Source organism: Lepidochelys kempii, chromosome 1 (genome assembly GCF_965140265.1).
Source record: "Lepidochelys kempii isolate rLepKem1 chromosome 1, rLepKem1.hap2, whole genome shotgun sequence".
NCBI lineage: Eukaryota > Metazoa > Chordata > Testudines > Cheloniidae > Lepidochelys > Lepidochelys kempii.
Window position 1 is genome coordinate 222,114,318 of NC_133256.1, and position 15,295 is coordinate 222,129,612.

General features: G+C 38.0%; 1 protein-coding gene across 3 annotated transcripts in view; it reads right to left on the reverse strand.

The window, feature by feature from the left end:
• Window positions 1–7,857: 7,857 nt before the first annotated feature.
• The window catches only part of MRPS35 (mitochondrial ribosomal protein S35), a 55,760-nt gene continuing 48,322 nt past the window's right edge, over window positions 7,858–15,295 (reverse strand). For all 3 annotated transcript variants that reach the window (XM_073315402.1, XM_073315412.1, XM_073315420.1), the window contains one exon: window positions 7,858–10,083. In XM_073315402.1, coding sequence (XP_073171503.1) covers window positions 9,814–10,083 — 270 coding nt within the window. In that variant the 3' untranslated portion in view covers window positions 7,858–9,813. The remainder of the gene's footprint in view (window positions 10,084–15,295) is intronic.

Here is a 15,295-nt window from a genome sequence, read left to right on the forward strand (position 1 = left end):
AACAAACTTAAAAAACAAGGGAAAAACTCCTAATTTTAATCACTCAAAAGCAGCATTAAAAGCCTTCTTCGGTGTGCAAGATGAAAAGGGAATATCAGTAACGGGGAAAAAATAGCCATTGTGAGCTTTCTCCTTGGCCACCCATTACCATGTGAATAAACATTCGATTCAGTGTAATAATACAGAAATAGTTTATCCAACTTTTTCCTCGTAGTTTATCCTGACCATATGATTAGACAACAGCAAAATGCACCATTTGCTGCTAAAAGGTGGCTCAGCAAGAATTGTACCTTAAAGAATATTGTACCTTAAAGAACATTGTACTTTTGTGGGATTAAGTTTTAAGGTAGCCTAAACCTAAACCTGGATAAATACTTCTAAGAAAACTAGATCTGCACCTTTGGGATGCCCTTCTTCAGGCTGAATGCAGCCTTTCTTTCTTAAAGCTCTGTTTGTGTTCATAGTCTAGCCTCTGTAGCCCTCAGCCAGAAAGTAGGTGTTGTGTTACTTGAGAAAGTCGACGTTCCAAATAGCACAGACTTTATTTTACAGGATTTTGCAGCACAGATGTATGAATATACATTCCCCCTGAAATTAGTCCCTGTCCCTTTTCTTACAAGAATGGCCGCCATACCATCTCATGCTGTGATCTCTCCACCTAAGAAAGAACTGGCTTGACCAGAAGTAGGCAGGTTACCCAGTAGGTGACACTCTTCTCTACAAGTCAGTTTCTCCCAGTGCCCAAGCATGGTGATTGAGGGTGGGGTGTGGGGAACTAGATTGCAGAAGGTGGCATCTTTTGAATGAGAGTTAGAAATCTCATCTCTTTTTGCAGATATAGAACATTCATTCTGCTATCTTGGCCCAATTGTACTTTGGTAATGTCATCTTCTGCCTACCTTTAAAATTGCACTGTAGTTTCAATTGGCTAAACTATTACTGATTTCTTAGGTTATAGTTTTGCTGAGGACTGTTAAACAGTTGTCATGTTTAACCACAGAAGCAGATGCATTTTAGCATTAACAATCCCTATATTCAGTTTGTAAAGTACTTTGGGAGCCTTTTGCATGACCATAAGTCATTGTTTCTTCCCCAGGTTTTATAGAAAAAGGATTGCAGAATATTTCTGCAATTTCCATGCATTTTGAGAGATTAGATTTATATATGTAAAAATTTGCAATAAGAAGTAACCAGCATAAGATTTGTACAAATGCCACAAAGTTGTAAACAACGTGATATCCTAATTTACTTTTGGTTTGCATCAGAATGCTCCATATATAATAGTTAACAATACTGAATAGAATGCATATTTATTTGCAGAGATAGGCTCCAGTTCAGCAAGGTACTTAACCACTTGGCTAAATTTAAGCACATGTGTAGCCTCTTAAAATTAGGCACATTCTTAAGAACCTTCCTGAGTTACGGCTACACTGAGCAAGCCCTTCTCCTATTCAATGAAATAAATAGTTAATGCAACATTAATATTGCATGGTTAAGCATGCAAAAGACAGGAAGTGTCAAAAGTTAAATTGAACATGGACACTTAAATCTGCCCATCAGATGCATAATAATACAGTTTGAATTGCATCTCAAATACATCACACATTTTAATGTAAAACAGCCACATTTTAGCATACTGTAATGCTTTCATTCTTGTATATTTTACACTAATTTTTAATTGTCAGGATATGTTTAATGACTTTTTAGATACTAAGGTCTCTTCTCAGTAAGGCAGTGATTCTCGTACAGAGATCCACAGAACACTTGCTGGTAGTTTGCAGAACTGGAAGGCCACATGGTGCTGACTTCCAGCTGTTTTATGGTACTCTCTTCATTGCAAATAGCCTATGAAAGCTGCTGCAATCAAGGAAGAGGAGCCAACATAGTTGCTTCCACTAGTAGCTCTTGCTACTTAGAAGAACTACCATCAGTGACTGGAACCACTATAACGTTGTTGTTGTTGTTGTGTGGAGTAACTCCACTAGGAGAATAAATAAAAATCAAACACATAGAAAAGTGATACTGAAAAAGTAAGCAGTTGCTGTAATTGCAACAGGGATGATGTATGAATAAGAATATGTCTACACAAGAGCCTCTCTCTGTTAAGATATAATTTACAGAATTGTGTAGTTAGTAGTCTGAACCTCTGCCCTGAGGCATGCATTTTAATATTGCTGCCACTGTACTATATATTTTAAAGGATGATTAGTTTGTTTCCCCACCCCTTTGCAGACAGATATTTATATCTGGCCCCTGATCAGCTGTGTGATCTCAAAAACCTCTCTGTGCAATAGTTTACTCATTTCTAAACTGGTGATAGTGATACTTAACCTCCTTGCAAAGTGATGTATTACATACAGTCAAAAAGCACTATATATGTTATGGATTAATTTCTAGAAGTAGGGAGAAAGTATTATTTTGGGAGTGAAGATCTTGGAGTTGCCTCAGGATTCATATTTCAGTAGGGTCTTTCAGGCCTAAGTGGCAGACACAGGAGAAGTTTTGTGTAGGGGAAAGGAATATATAGAATGTAAGACCACTAAAAAAGGAAAATGTTTTTGGGACTACTTTCATACTTGTAGAGAGGATTTGTTTAGTGTTTTTTAATTACACAGGGTGGGGGATTATCGAAAAGAATGGCAGGCACATGAAGGAACAACAAAAGTTTCTCAGGTTCCTATTTGGGAACCTAGCTGAGGAAGTTGTGTTCTTAACGGCCAACTTTGCAACATCATGCTCAGAGATATGGCAAGAGGGGGAGTGGGAGTCAGACAGCTATTCTCCTAGATTAACTCCAGAGTTCTTTGTTACTGTGACACCCATAGGGCTACCATCGGTGCTTCCTGGCTGTATGTGTATAGCTGGCCACATTCTGGATCTCATGTATGGAGATGTTCCTCCCCTTGCTGAAGATCACATCATCACCTCATGTGGTCTGAAGTTAAGATGTACTAATCCAGTCAGGGCATGAGACTTAATTTAATAGTCTGTATAAGAAGAGCGGTGATACTGTACAGGCTACTGATGATTATGAGGAAATACCACAGTCAATCGTCTGCTATAATACAAAAATCTTTAGTCCATGACTCTTAATACAATAGCTCTGAACTGAGCTGTCCCTTACCTTCACCAAAAATGATCACAATGTGTTGCAATAAATGAAACAAGGAAATAGCTAGTACATTGATGCACAAAGTTCTTACCAGCGTCTGATTGCAACATCTAGACATTTTTTAAAGTAGCTCTGTGGGAGATACAGATAAGCTTAGCTTCCATCAAAGCACTGGCAAAATTATACAGAGGAACTGTTCCAACAGACGGATAGCTTGGATAATCTGAGTTGCCTCTACTGGATACAGAGCTGAGTTTCTCTCACTGCAAGGAATTTACAGTTTCTTTGTGAACACTGCATGGATTTGGAATCAACCATCTGTCCTGTCCCACAGCCACAATGTCTCAAAGGGACAAATACAGTGGGCTTTTTTTTGCTCAAGTTTCAGCTCATGACAAGCTGAAGTGGAAGTGTTAGGAGTGCTTTGGACCATGACCTGCACACTAGCCCTATATTACTGTTGGCTGATAAAGGCCAGCGCTGAGATAACAGGCCCGTTGTTGGTGAAGATAGTCAATGCCTCTTTGCCTGCCTGCAGGACGCCAGGAGTACTTTTCATGCCTTATTAAAGTTCGGATATTATTCCTACCCCCACCCTACATACGAGATGAAATTTAAAATATTAATATTTAAATCAAGAAACAGTTACCAGGTGAATATAGCTGGACTGCTTGGTAATAGGGACCATAACATAATTAAATTTAACATCCCTGTGGTGGGGAAAACATCACAGCAACCCAACACTGTAGCATTTAATTTCAGAAAGGGGAAGTACACAAAAATGAGGAGGTTCGTTAAACAGAAATTAAAAGGTACAGCAGCAAAAGTGAAATCTCTGCAAGCTGTATGGAAACTTTTAAGAGACACCATAATAGAGGCTCAACTTAAATGTATATCCCAAATTAAAAAACATAATAAGAGAACCAAAAAAGAGCCACCGTGGCTAAATAATAAAGTAAAAAGCAGTGAGAGGCAAAAAGGCATCCTTTAAAAGGTGGAAGTTATATCCTAATGAGGAAAATAGAAAGGAGCACAAACTCTGGCAAATGAAGTGTAAAAATATGATTGAGGAGGCCAAAAAAGAATTTGAAGAACAGCTAGCCAAAGACTCAAAAAGTAATAGCATTTTTTTCTTTTTTTAAGTACATAAGCAGGAAACCTACTAAATAACCACTGGGGCCACTGAACGATCAAGATGCTAAAGGAGCACTCAAGGATGATAAGGCCACTGCGGAGAAACGAAATGAATTCTTTGCATTGGTCTTCACGGTTGAGGATATGAGGGAGATTCCCAAACCTGAGCCATTCTTTTTAGGTGACAAATCTGAGGAACTGTCCCAGACTGAGGTCTCAGTAGAGGTGGTTTTGGAACAATTTGATAAACTAAACAGTAATAAGTCACCAGGACCAGATGGTATTCACCCAAGAGTTCTGAAGGAACTCAAATGTGAAATTGCAGGACTACTAACTGTTGTCCGTAACCTACCATTTAAATCAGCTTCTGTACTAAATGACTGGAGGATAGCTAATGTGACGTCAATTTTTAAAAATGGCTCCAGAGGAGACCCTGGCAATTACAGGCTGGTAAGCCTGACTTCAGTACCTGGCAAACTGGTTAAAACTATAGTAAAGAACAGAATTGTCAGACACATAGATGAACATAATTTGTTGGGGAATTGTCAACATGGTTTTTGTAAAGGGAAATTGTGCCTTACCAATCTACTAGAATTCTTTGAGGGGGTCAACAAGCATGTGGACAAGGGGGATCCAGTGATATAGTGTATTTAGATTTTCAAAAAGGGATTTGACAAATCCCTCACCAAAGGCTCTTAAGCAAAGTAAGCTGTCATGGGATAAAAGGGAAGGTTCTCTCATGGATTAACTGGTTAAAAGATAGGAAACAAAGGGTAGGAATAAATGGTCAGTTTTCAGAATGGAGAGAGGTAAATGGTGGTGTCCCCCAGGGGTCTGCAGTAGGCCCAGTCCTATTCAACATATTCATAAATGATCTGGAAAAAGTAGTAAACAGTGAGGTGGCAAAATTTGCAGATGATACAAAACTACTCAAGATAGTTAAGTCCCAGGCAGGCTGCAAAGAGCTACAAAATGATCTCACAAAACTGGGTGACTGGGCAACACAATGGCAGATGAAATTCAATGTTGATAAATGCAAAGTAATGTACATTTGGAAAACATAATCCCACCTGTACATATAAAATGATGGTCTAAATTAGTTACCACCACTCAAGAAAGATCTTGGAGTCATTGTGGATAGTTCTCTGAAAACATCCACTCAATGTGCAGTCAAAAAAGCAAACAGAATGTTGGGAAGCATTAAGAAAGGAATAGATAATAAGACAGAAAATAGCTTATTGCCTCTATATAAATCCATTGTACGCTCACATCTTGAATACTGCGTGCAGATGTGTTTGCCCTATCTCAAAAAAGATATATTGGACTTGGAAAAGGTTCAGAAAAGGGCAACAAAAATGATTAGGGGTATGGAATGGCTGCTGTATGAGGAGAGATTAATAAGACTGGGACTTTTCAGCTTGCAAAAGAGATGACTAAGGGGGGATATGATCGAGGTCTATAATATCATGACTGGTGTGGAGAAAGTAAACAAGCGTTATTTACTCTCTCATAAAACAAGAACTAGGGGCCACCAAATGAAATTAATAGGCAGCAGGTTTAAAACAAAAGGAAGTATTTTTTCACACAATGCACAGTCAACCTGTGGAACTCCTTGCCAGAGGATGTTGTGAAGACCAAGACTATAACAGGGTTAAAAAAAGAAATAGATACATTCATGGAGGATAGGTCCCTCAATGGCTATTAGCTAGGATGGGTAGGGATGGTGTCCCAAGCCTGTTTGCCAGAAGCTGGGAATGGGTGACAGGGGATGGATCACTTGATGATTACCTGTTCTGTTCATTCCCTCTGGGGCACCTGGCATTGGCCACTGTCAGAAGACAGGTTACTGGGCTAGATGGACCTTTGGTCTGACCCAGTAGGGCCATTCTTATGTTATGTGACTGATGTATCTAGTCATAAGTAACATGGAAACAGTTTAATTCTAGCATAAAAATGTAGGTATGTAAGGTTCAGAGTAATAGTGCATTTGCAGTAGGATCCATTAATAAAGCACCACTGACAGGGATGCAGTAAGCCACTCTATGGACCTGCACATTTATTACTACTGTTATACTCCATGAGCAAGATGTTGTTTAAGTACAGGGCCCTGTCTTTCATGGACTGAGGCCTACAAAAATAATATAGTAGTAGATGCTTAAGATTGATTTAAGGTTATGAAAGTGCATGTTATACATTAGACAACTTAATCATATTACAGCAGCCACCTAGGAGCACCAGCTGAGGTCAGGGATCCATTGCGCTACATACGGTATGAACACATAGTAATGGACTGCTCCTCCCTCACAAAATCTTATAAGCTAAATTAGAGGAGACAGAATGAGAGGGGAGACAGAGAAAGGTAGAGAGACTTGCCCAAGACTAAACAGCAAGTCAGTGACAGAGCCAGAGATATAACCCATGGCTCCCGGGACCTAATCTAATGCCTCACTCACTGGGTCACAAAAGCTCTGTACTGTAATGCATAATCGCAAGAAGTAGTAGTTAAAGTTACATATGCAACTTTGGATTTGGTATTGTTTTGATGTAAGAGCTTAATGGTGCATTAATACTTTTACATGTAAATTTCCTGTTTTCTTTTTTAAAAAAAAGAGAAAAGAGCAAGGTTTGATCCTCAGCACCTTGGAGCTCTAACTTGCAAAAAAGTTACAAAGTCAAAAGCCCAATTGTTGTAACTAGAACCATTCAGCTGCCACAGAAAACAATTATCTCTGATTAAGGACACCCAAATCTAGATGCCCTCGCTCGAGGAGGATCAATTTTCACCCTGCTCTGGGTTACGAGAAACATTTGAGAAGTGAATCCAAGCTAGATATAGGTACTTCACATAGACTCAAGTTTCATGGATTTTGCATTTCCTATACATTTTGTAGCATACTCCTTGTTAGGTGTGGCGTTAATGATACAAAAACTACTTCAGATTTTAAAATATTAATGTAGTCAAATGAAAATGAATTTCCTATGCACTCCATTGAAGACTATTTCCATGTCAAAGTTGTTACTTTCAAATTTCAGCAGTTTCATCTGGACATATTTTGTGCAGGTCATAATTAGTAAAGTTTATGGGGGGGGGGGTAAGAGATTAATTGCATTCATTTGTACAGAGGAATAGAACTCAGGACCTCCTGTTGCCCATTTATGTGTGCACAAGGACATTTTGATGGGAAAAAGCAACAGAAGCAAGAATAAGAACCTTATCAGATTCTAAGCATCTCAAAACACGTAGAAAGTTAATCAAGTCAGTCTACAGTGATTCTGCAGACTAGCCACTCCATTTTGCAGCTAAATTAGGTGGGCATCAGTTCCTAGGTCTAAAAATCCCTCCTGTACACATTGAAAAGAAATTTCCTCTGGCGTAAGGCTAGGCACTAATCTAGAATTCATAGCATTTTCCAAGTCAAATTGCAGCTTTCAATTCTCCAGTGATTTCTGCTCCATAGCTTTTCAAAAAAAAGTAACAGTATATTTATGTATATAAACACATACACACACACACTTACACTTTTATTCCCACTCAAAACCAAACATTCAAAAACAGCTGAACCATTTTTCCCCCTTGACACTTTCAAATAAAATTCACCTTGGTGCAGAGCTGAAAGGAGGGAATGTTTAATGCAAAAAGGTAAAGGATTGCAAAGTTCTGACAGTCTGAATATATGAGTTTACTAAGCAAACATTTTCAATCTTAACTATAACAGTTACCAAAGCTATATTACTATTTTATGTGCACAAGAGGTAGTTATTCCTGGATGAAAAACTGTGTTCTACTAGACAGAACCCATTTGACAATGCCACTCCTTTTACAAAGGGAATATACATTCCAATCTCAAAGGCTACATGTAGATGACAGAAGCTGGAGTACCCATAAGCCATGCAGAATGGCTCCAACAGAGTCCTAAACAGATGCACAAGAGTCACTTCCCTCCATTCCCCCAGTTCTGGTGCCTATGCTCTTACGTTGCATCTTTTCTTCTTAACCAGCTGTGGCTGGGGAGCAGAACATTGTGACTAATGGTAAGCTTATTTAACCTTTTGTAGAATCTTTAATTCTGACAAAAAGCCACCCAAGTGAAAGGGAAATATTTTTGTAACATGAATGCCTAATTTTGCTGATACTAGTAATTGTATTTTTACTGTCATAGGATCTTAACCTCCTGAGTTTTTGAAGCTCACTTCTCTTTTTCTTTTAAAAAGAAGTTCTCTTTTCACATTTTTTAGCATTCAGAACTATTTTTGATAATTGCTGAGTGCTAAAATTACCAACTACTTTCAGGTTTTCAGACCAGTTCTGCTCAAAGAGCAAATTACCAAAAGGTAACAACCATCTATATAATTCCTTCCTTCACTCATGGTGACAAGTTGGAACCTAGATGAATTTTCTGCACCATTAGTCATGTATTTACTCATGAGACACAATTTAACACCCTTTCTGTATTAAGAGCAGGTCATATCCTTTTAAAATAATTAATTTAAGTTCCCATCATCTGTCACCCAAACTGTTTTTGTTCCTGTAATGACATACAATTCTTACTTATTCCACATATTTATTGTGCAGATGTATGTGTATACTTTTATTTTGCATCCTTTCAGCTACTATTTAACCTTTCCCTCCCTTCTAGATGGTCCACTACTCCATCCATTTTCTATTCTGGGGTCTTAACTTTATCCTGTTCCCCTTCTTTCAGAGATATACATGTCTATCTAAGGTACTTATGTGACCCTCATTACACGCCTCACAATCTCCAATGCAGTTATCCTCCCAACTGCCCGCCAAGGTTGGAGGTAATGTTACCTTCATCTGGAAAAATGAAGGCAGAGAGAGACTAAGAGTAAAATTTTCAAATGCATACTAAGGGTATGTCTACACAGCAACTAGACACCCATGGCTGGGGTTTGCAGGGCTCTTTCATGGCTGTATAGACTTCTGGGCTCAGGCTAGAGCCCAGGCCCTGCCAGCCATGGGTTTTTCTTTGCTGTGTAGACATACCCTGTGTGCCCCATTCTCAGAAATGACTTAGGCACACAGGATCCTAAGTCTCATTGAAATTCAATGGAACTTTGCCTCCTAAGTCAAATGGGTGCTTTTGAAAAATCTTACCCTATGTGATTTACCCAGGATACACAGAAGTCTGTGGTACAGCAAGGAATTAAATCAGGGCCTCCTAAATCCCAGGCTAGAACAGTGGAACAGAATGCTTAAGCCCATAAATACTCAAAAGGCTTCCCAGAAAAGACTTGAGACAAATTTTATTTATAGAGGTAAGGAATGATACTGGCAGACAGTGATTTTGTCATTGATAAGAAAATTCAATTGTATGGAAACATATGAAGTTTGTTGCTAACCCTTTTTGAATCTCTATTCACTCTAAATTCCATTCAAGGTTTTTGAAATTTTAAAATTTTATTAATATTCCAAGACTTGTTTTGCTGAAGGTCCAGAAAGTCATGGATAACTGCATTCACAATTTCCTACAAAGTACTATTAGCATACATTATCTTTGTATATTGACACAAGATCAGAGATGTGCATGGAATGTCAATTTTCACTGTCATGCTCGTAAATTCAGTAATTTCATCACAGATTCCTTGTACTGCAAAATGTTGTTTTCTGTCTCTCCATTTTTAAGTACAACTACAGAGGTTTTGTAATTCTCAACCATCTCAGAGCCAAGCAGCTCTTCCCTAGTTACTTCAGTGATTTTCTCTGCAGCTCTTATTCGAAGAAGCGTGTCCAAAGCATTCTTCTGAGAGGGGCTATTTTCCCAGATATACTCCTCCATGTCTGCTTCAGTCTTCTCGTTTTCCCACATTTCAGTTTTCTGAAAGAAAACAGACATCACCTTAAAAATGTCAGTACTGAATACTGAAGTAACAATCTGGAAAAATCTGAACTATCACCCCTCTCCCACAAAAAATTGTTTTAAGATTTTTGTCTTGGATGAAGTTCACCCAGTGTAGCGTCTATGCAAAAGACCCTCAACAGAGCTTAAGTGAAATTTAAGAGGTGAACAGGCTTTGTGTTTGACCTCTGTGCAGGGTGAATTTAACTCTGCGATTAAAGTTCAAATGCTATTATAAATATAAGCCTGGAAATCTATTTCAAATCTGTACCATTTGGTAAAATTACAGTAATCTGGAGAGAAAAAGCTGGCAGAAGCAATAATTAGTTTTTCAGTTATGTAAAGTTACTGATTACAGTTCAAACTCCGAGAGGGGAAAAAAAGCCCAAATCCTCCAAAATGTTATTTTAAAATAATGGTCCAAATTCCACTGTCAACACTGGAGTAGCTCTGTATTTACACCATTATTGCCAACATTGGAATCTGACCCAAAGTTTGTGAAATGAAAGGAAGTTTTCCCTTCATTACGTTGGAAGTTGGTACACCAGCCATTAGATTATCTGGATCAATAGGGCTTCCTTTTGGTGGCTCCAATTTGTGTAGTCAGACTAAGTCAAGTCACCAGATTTTTTTTCTCATTCCACACCAAATTGGACTCTACCTCAACACCTTCAGGACACATCGTCGTGCAAAGGATCACAATTCAATTCTCTTATGTATTTAGTCTAAAGAACTTGGTTAATCATCAGAAAACAACACAGCATCCATCCATATAACGACCACGTGGTTTTAGATTGTGTTTTGAAAGTAGTAGTAGTGACATGCAGGTTGTCACTCTAAACTCCTGATACGCTGTATTTAATCTTTTCCTTTTACGATCAAATTCCTTGAGTTGAATGACCATTCATACTGGTGAAAAATGAAATCATATTTCACTGAGGTTTGGCTTTTGAGTCACAAAGACAGGATGCTTAGGTTCTTCCACCACTAGGTTGAAAGATTAGGAGTGGATAAATGGATCCAAAATGTAAAGGGAGGAGGGACCTGAAGACTTTCCAATGCTGTTGGATTGGTATTGACCTTCAGAGCTACAGCCATGGAAGTTACCTTCAGTACTTTCCTGATTTGTCTCACCTCCTATGCACTCAGAGAAGCAGATGAGCTGGAAGACTGAGACTCCCACCAACCAAAGCCCAGAAGAAGAGACTGTGTGTTGCAGGCATTTCCATGGCTGTAGCCTCTCTCTGCGGAGAGAGATCCTGTCACCTGTCCTGAGAAGGCACAAGGTGAGTGTGCTGAAGGAATCCATATGCTTCTACAATGGGGGCATTTTTTGCTCTTTCATTCTGTGTTGTCCACAAAGAGACAAAAAGAATCGGCCTTGGGGAGAGCCAGAAGACAAATCAAGGATCTTCACATGAAGCAGCCTGAAGGGGAGCCCAGCTAGGTGGGGGAAAAACATTCAAGTTTAGTGATTGGAAAACCTGCTTTCTTATGAAGGAAGCCAGTGGGTCCAAAACAGTGGTTTTCAACGCAGGTCACTTGTGGCCTAATCAGCATATTTTATATATATGACTGTGTGTGGATGTGGCCCACATAACACAGAGAACTACATATGAGAATCACTGGTCCAGAACAATTGGGTAGGACTTAGACAATATTACCCCAGAGATTCAAGCTTTGGCAATTGCTAGCTAATATCTTTGTAGCAATACACCCTGAGCTCTGATCTAATCAGATAAGAAATTAAATGAAATGGGTTGTTGGTGTGTACTTATACAGAAGACAGCTCTCCTCAGTGCTAAGGAACTGATTTATTTATGACTTGGGGAAAGAGCACTGCCTACCAAGTTACCTCAGCTTTCTGCAGCTCAGAAATTGCTCCTTAGAGGACCTTTATCCATGAAATGACAGCTCTTTAGTCAGTGCTGTGATCCTGTCTCATTTCAAGTTTTTTGTTTTCTGCATCACTGTCTGTAAACATTTGGGAGTAGGTGTACTCCTGGCAAGCAGACAGCTTGTCCAGAAGGTTTTCTTATACTGTAGCCCCTCATTTTGCTTCACTGACTGCGCAAGAGATGAGTCAAATGGTGTGCCATGTAAAGTGGCATTCTTATGTAATTACTATAATGTAAACTTCATCTAGGTCACACCATCACATTGTTTTAAATAGGTGAACATCACAACTTATGTTATTTTCATTTTGCTAAACATTTATCACAACATATAATGAGACCACAACTGAGAAAAGCAATGAAACCTTTTTGAACCTTTCGTTTTTAATGTTATGTTTTTGTGGCATTTAATGCTGAGGAAATCACTTCTGAAGAAAGATATTTCTGTGGAAGTAAGTTAAAACAAGCACTCTACTAAAACCTTTACATCATACGTCCTTAATGAAATCCCTTAACAGGCAACTTTTCACTAATCCTCCAGCTTTGCTAGCCATGATTAAGTTGCAGTAGCAACAAACAAATGTAAAACTCAAATAAATCTGGCAAAAGATTTTTTTAAGTCTGTTACCTAGCCAACAATTATGTTCTATACAAAACATAATTCTTAATAATGGCTAGTATTATGAAAGCCAAACTTTTTTACATTTCGAACATATGGATCCAACTCATGCCTTTGTGCTTGAGCCTGAATACCCACATTTACAAATGCTTTAAGTGTTGCACCCAGAATAAGGGTCAATGGAAGCTCTTTCTTTTAAAATCCACAAGTCCAAATGTTGTTAAATCAGAAACACAGATTAACATCACGAAAAGTCTCAAGTGACTGACATTTAAAGAACCTGGGCACAATGCAAAGCAGAAATAAAAACCTTATTCAGCCATTAAAGACGGAAAAATTAGTACTGTAATCTGCACCTGCAGAGCACCAGTAAACAAATGGTTACAATGAAGCATTCTCTGTGTGCATCATGAGATTTTTCAGCCAATATTAACACTTACACTTTTAAAAAATAAACTTTATTAATAAAACGTTAACACTTATACAGTCTTAAAAGTTAGCGAAGTTATCACCCTTCTTTTCAGACCAGTTACTTATCATTGCACACTGGCTCTCCAAAGCCGTTTGTCCAGTTCAGAAAGAATTAAAAAAAACAAAACAAAAACAATAACCTCTCACAGGGATAGGGTTTCTCAAAAGTAAAGGAATGAGTGTTGCACCTGGTCAGTCCTGGACCAAACTCTCGTTATTTGCCAGTCATGTCCTAGGTTCAACAAAAGATCATTGTGAGGCCTCTGAACACCTTTAAGTTCCAGCAGAGGTAATAAAAACTAATTATGGTCATTACATTTATCTCTTCAGGAAAATCCTTCTCTGTGCACATTAACTGATGCGATTTCAAAGATGAATGTTGATAAACAGATTAACACAGCTTTTCTCTCTTGAACAGTGCAATGCAAAGGGATTTTAAAATAAACCAATGAAATTGTAAAGTATTACTAGTTTGAAAGCTTTGCAAACAGGTTGGAGTGTCAAAGTAATTCTTAAAATAAAACTGACTTCTTCTAGGGATGGGTTATGGGTGTGATTTCAAAATATGTTCCTCTGCTCTGTTCTGTTCAAAGAAGCCAGAATTGTTTGCTGAAATGTTGGTGGCCATCCTTCAAAATGAAATGTTATCCTAGCATACATAGATCCAGAAGTAAATCAACCAGCAAACTGAACAGAAACTAGATTTTTGCAGGCTGATTGTATTAAGTAAACTTAAAGACCCTTTCAACCAGAAGATTTACTGCATGAGTAAAAAAAAAAAAAATGAATCTGGAATTACACTTCCACCTGATAACACATGAGGGTAATCAAACCCATATGTGAACTCACTAATAGGAATGCTACAACAAAACATTGATGGCTCAGTTTAAAGGGTTATAAAGTGTGCCAATGAGACAGTGATGCAAAACCCAACTACCTCAATATGAAGTCTTAACTCAGAATGGTAGCTGCACATTTCTTCTCCTGAAAAATTAAATATTTGAGTGAAGGATGCAGTGAGAGCTTGAACTTCGAATAAAGTTGTGACAGTTGGAATATTTAAACTGTGTGTGTCTACCATTTTTCTGGAATCACTGCTGTATCAGGTTAAAAACCTTAAATATATGCTTCCCCGAGAAGATGGACTGAAATGGGTGCTCTTTCAAACACATATAGTTGCCAAGAAGCATTAGCCAGACCCACCCAAAGGTGCATTCACCGGATAGTGCAACTGATTCTCCAGTAAACACTTCCAATGAAATCTATAGAACATTTTTCTTTTAATAAGTTCAGAAAACGTCTGAAATAGAGACTACAAATGAGATTTGGGGAATTTTTGCACTCCACGAGAACAGATGATGAGACTATTTTTTAAATGCCATAATGAGAATGAAGATGTGTTACTGTGCAAATCTTTTATATCAATTGTGAACCTCCCAAAATAGGGGCTTATGACTGAATTGCTGACAAAGCCTTAATATTAAAAACTGGATAAAGACAGTATTAAAAAGCCTCATTATAAAATAACGCTATAAACCTACAAAAATGAATGATTTTTAATCACTCAAGACATTTAAATCAGATTTTTCTTGGCTTTTCTTCCAGTTTAGCAAGTTGGCTGCTGTAGTCATACCCAGGATTAAGGTTGCCAAATCTTCTGATGTGTCTTTTTAGAAAAGTTAAATAGCTAAAATATTTTAAAAGCCATTGTAAGTGGCACACAGAAAAATTAAAGGCAATTAGAAATACTTAGGAACTCACGTTAGTCAATTTTCCTGTCAACAGCCTGAATAGTTAACACATTAATCAGAGATTTAATGCTGTTCAACAAAAATGCAAGTATTTTTAGTAGTTTTTTTTTTAACAAACCTGAAAATGGAAGTTCAATCTGAAGATGCCCTGGAATGAGTAAACCTGTTTCTTTCTACTATGTTGAAATAGAATACATTTTAGCTACTTCATGGACCTGCCTCACAAATTTACAAGTAGAAATAAAGAGCAACGATTGGAACATACTAACTCAGTTGAGCACCTCAAAAAACTGTCAAAACTATTTACATACCCATCACCGTGCATGTACTATATCCTTAAACTGCACCTACAAGTTCTTAGCTAGCAACTTGAAAGATAAGTTTACATGTAAAAACACTTAATAGGCAAAAATATACTTAAAAACATCTCTGTCTGACAGAATTCACTACGTTAA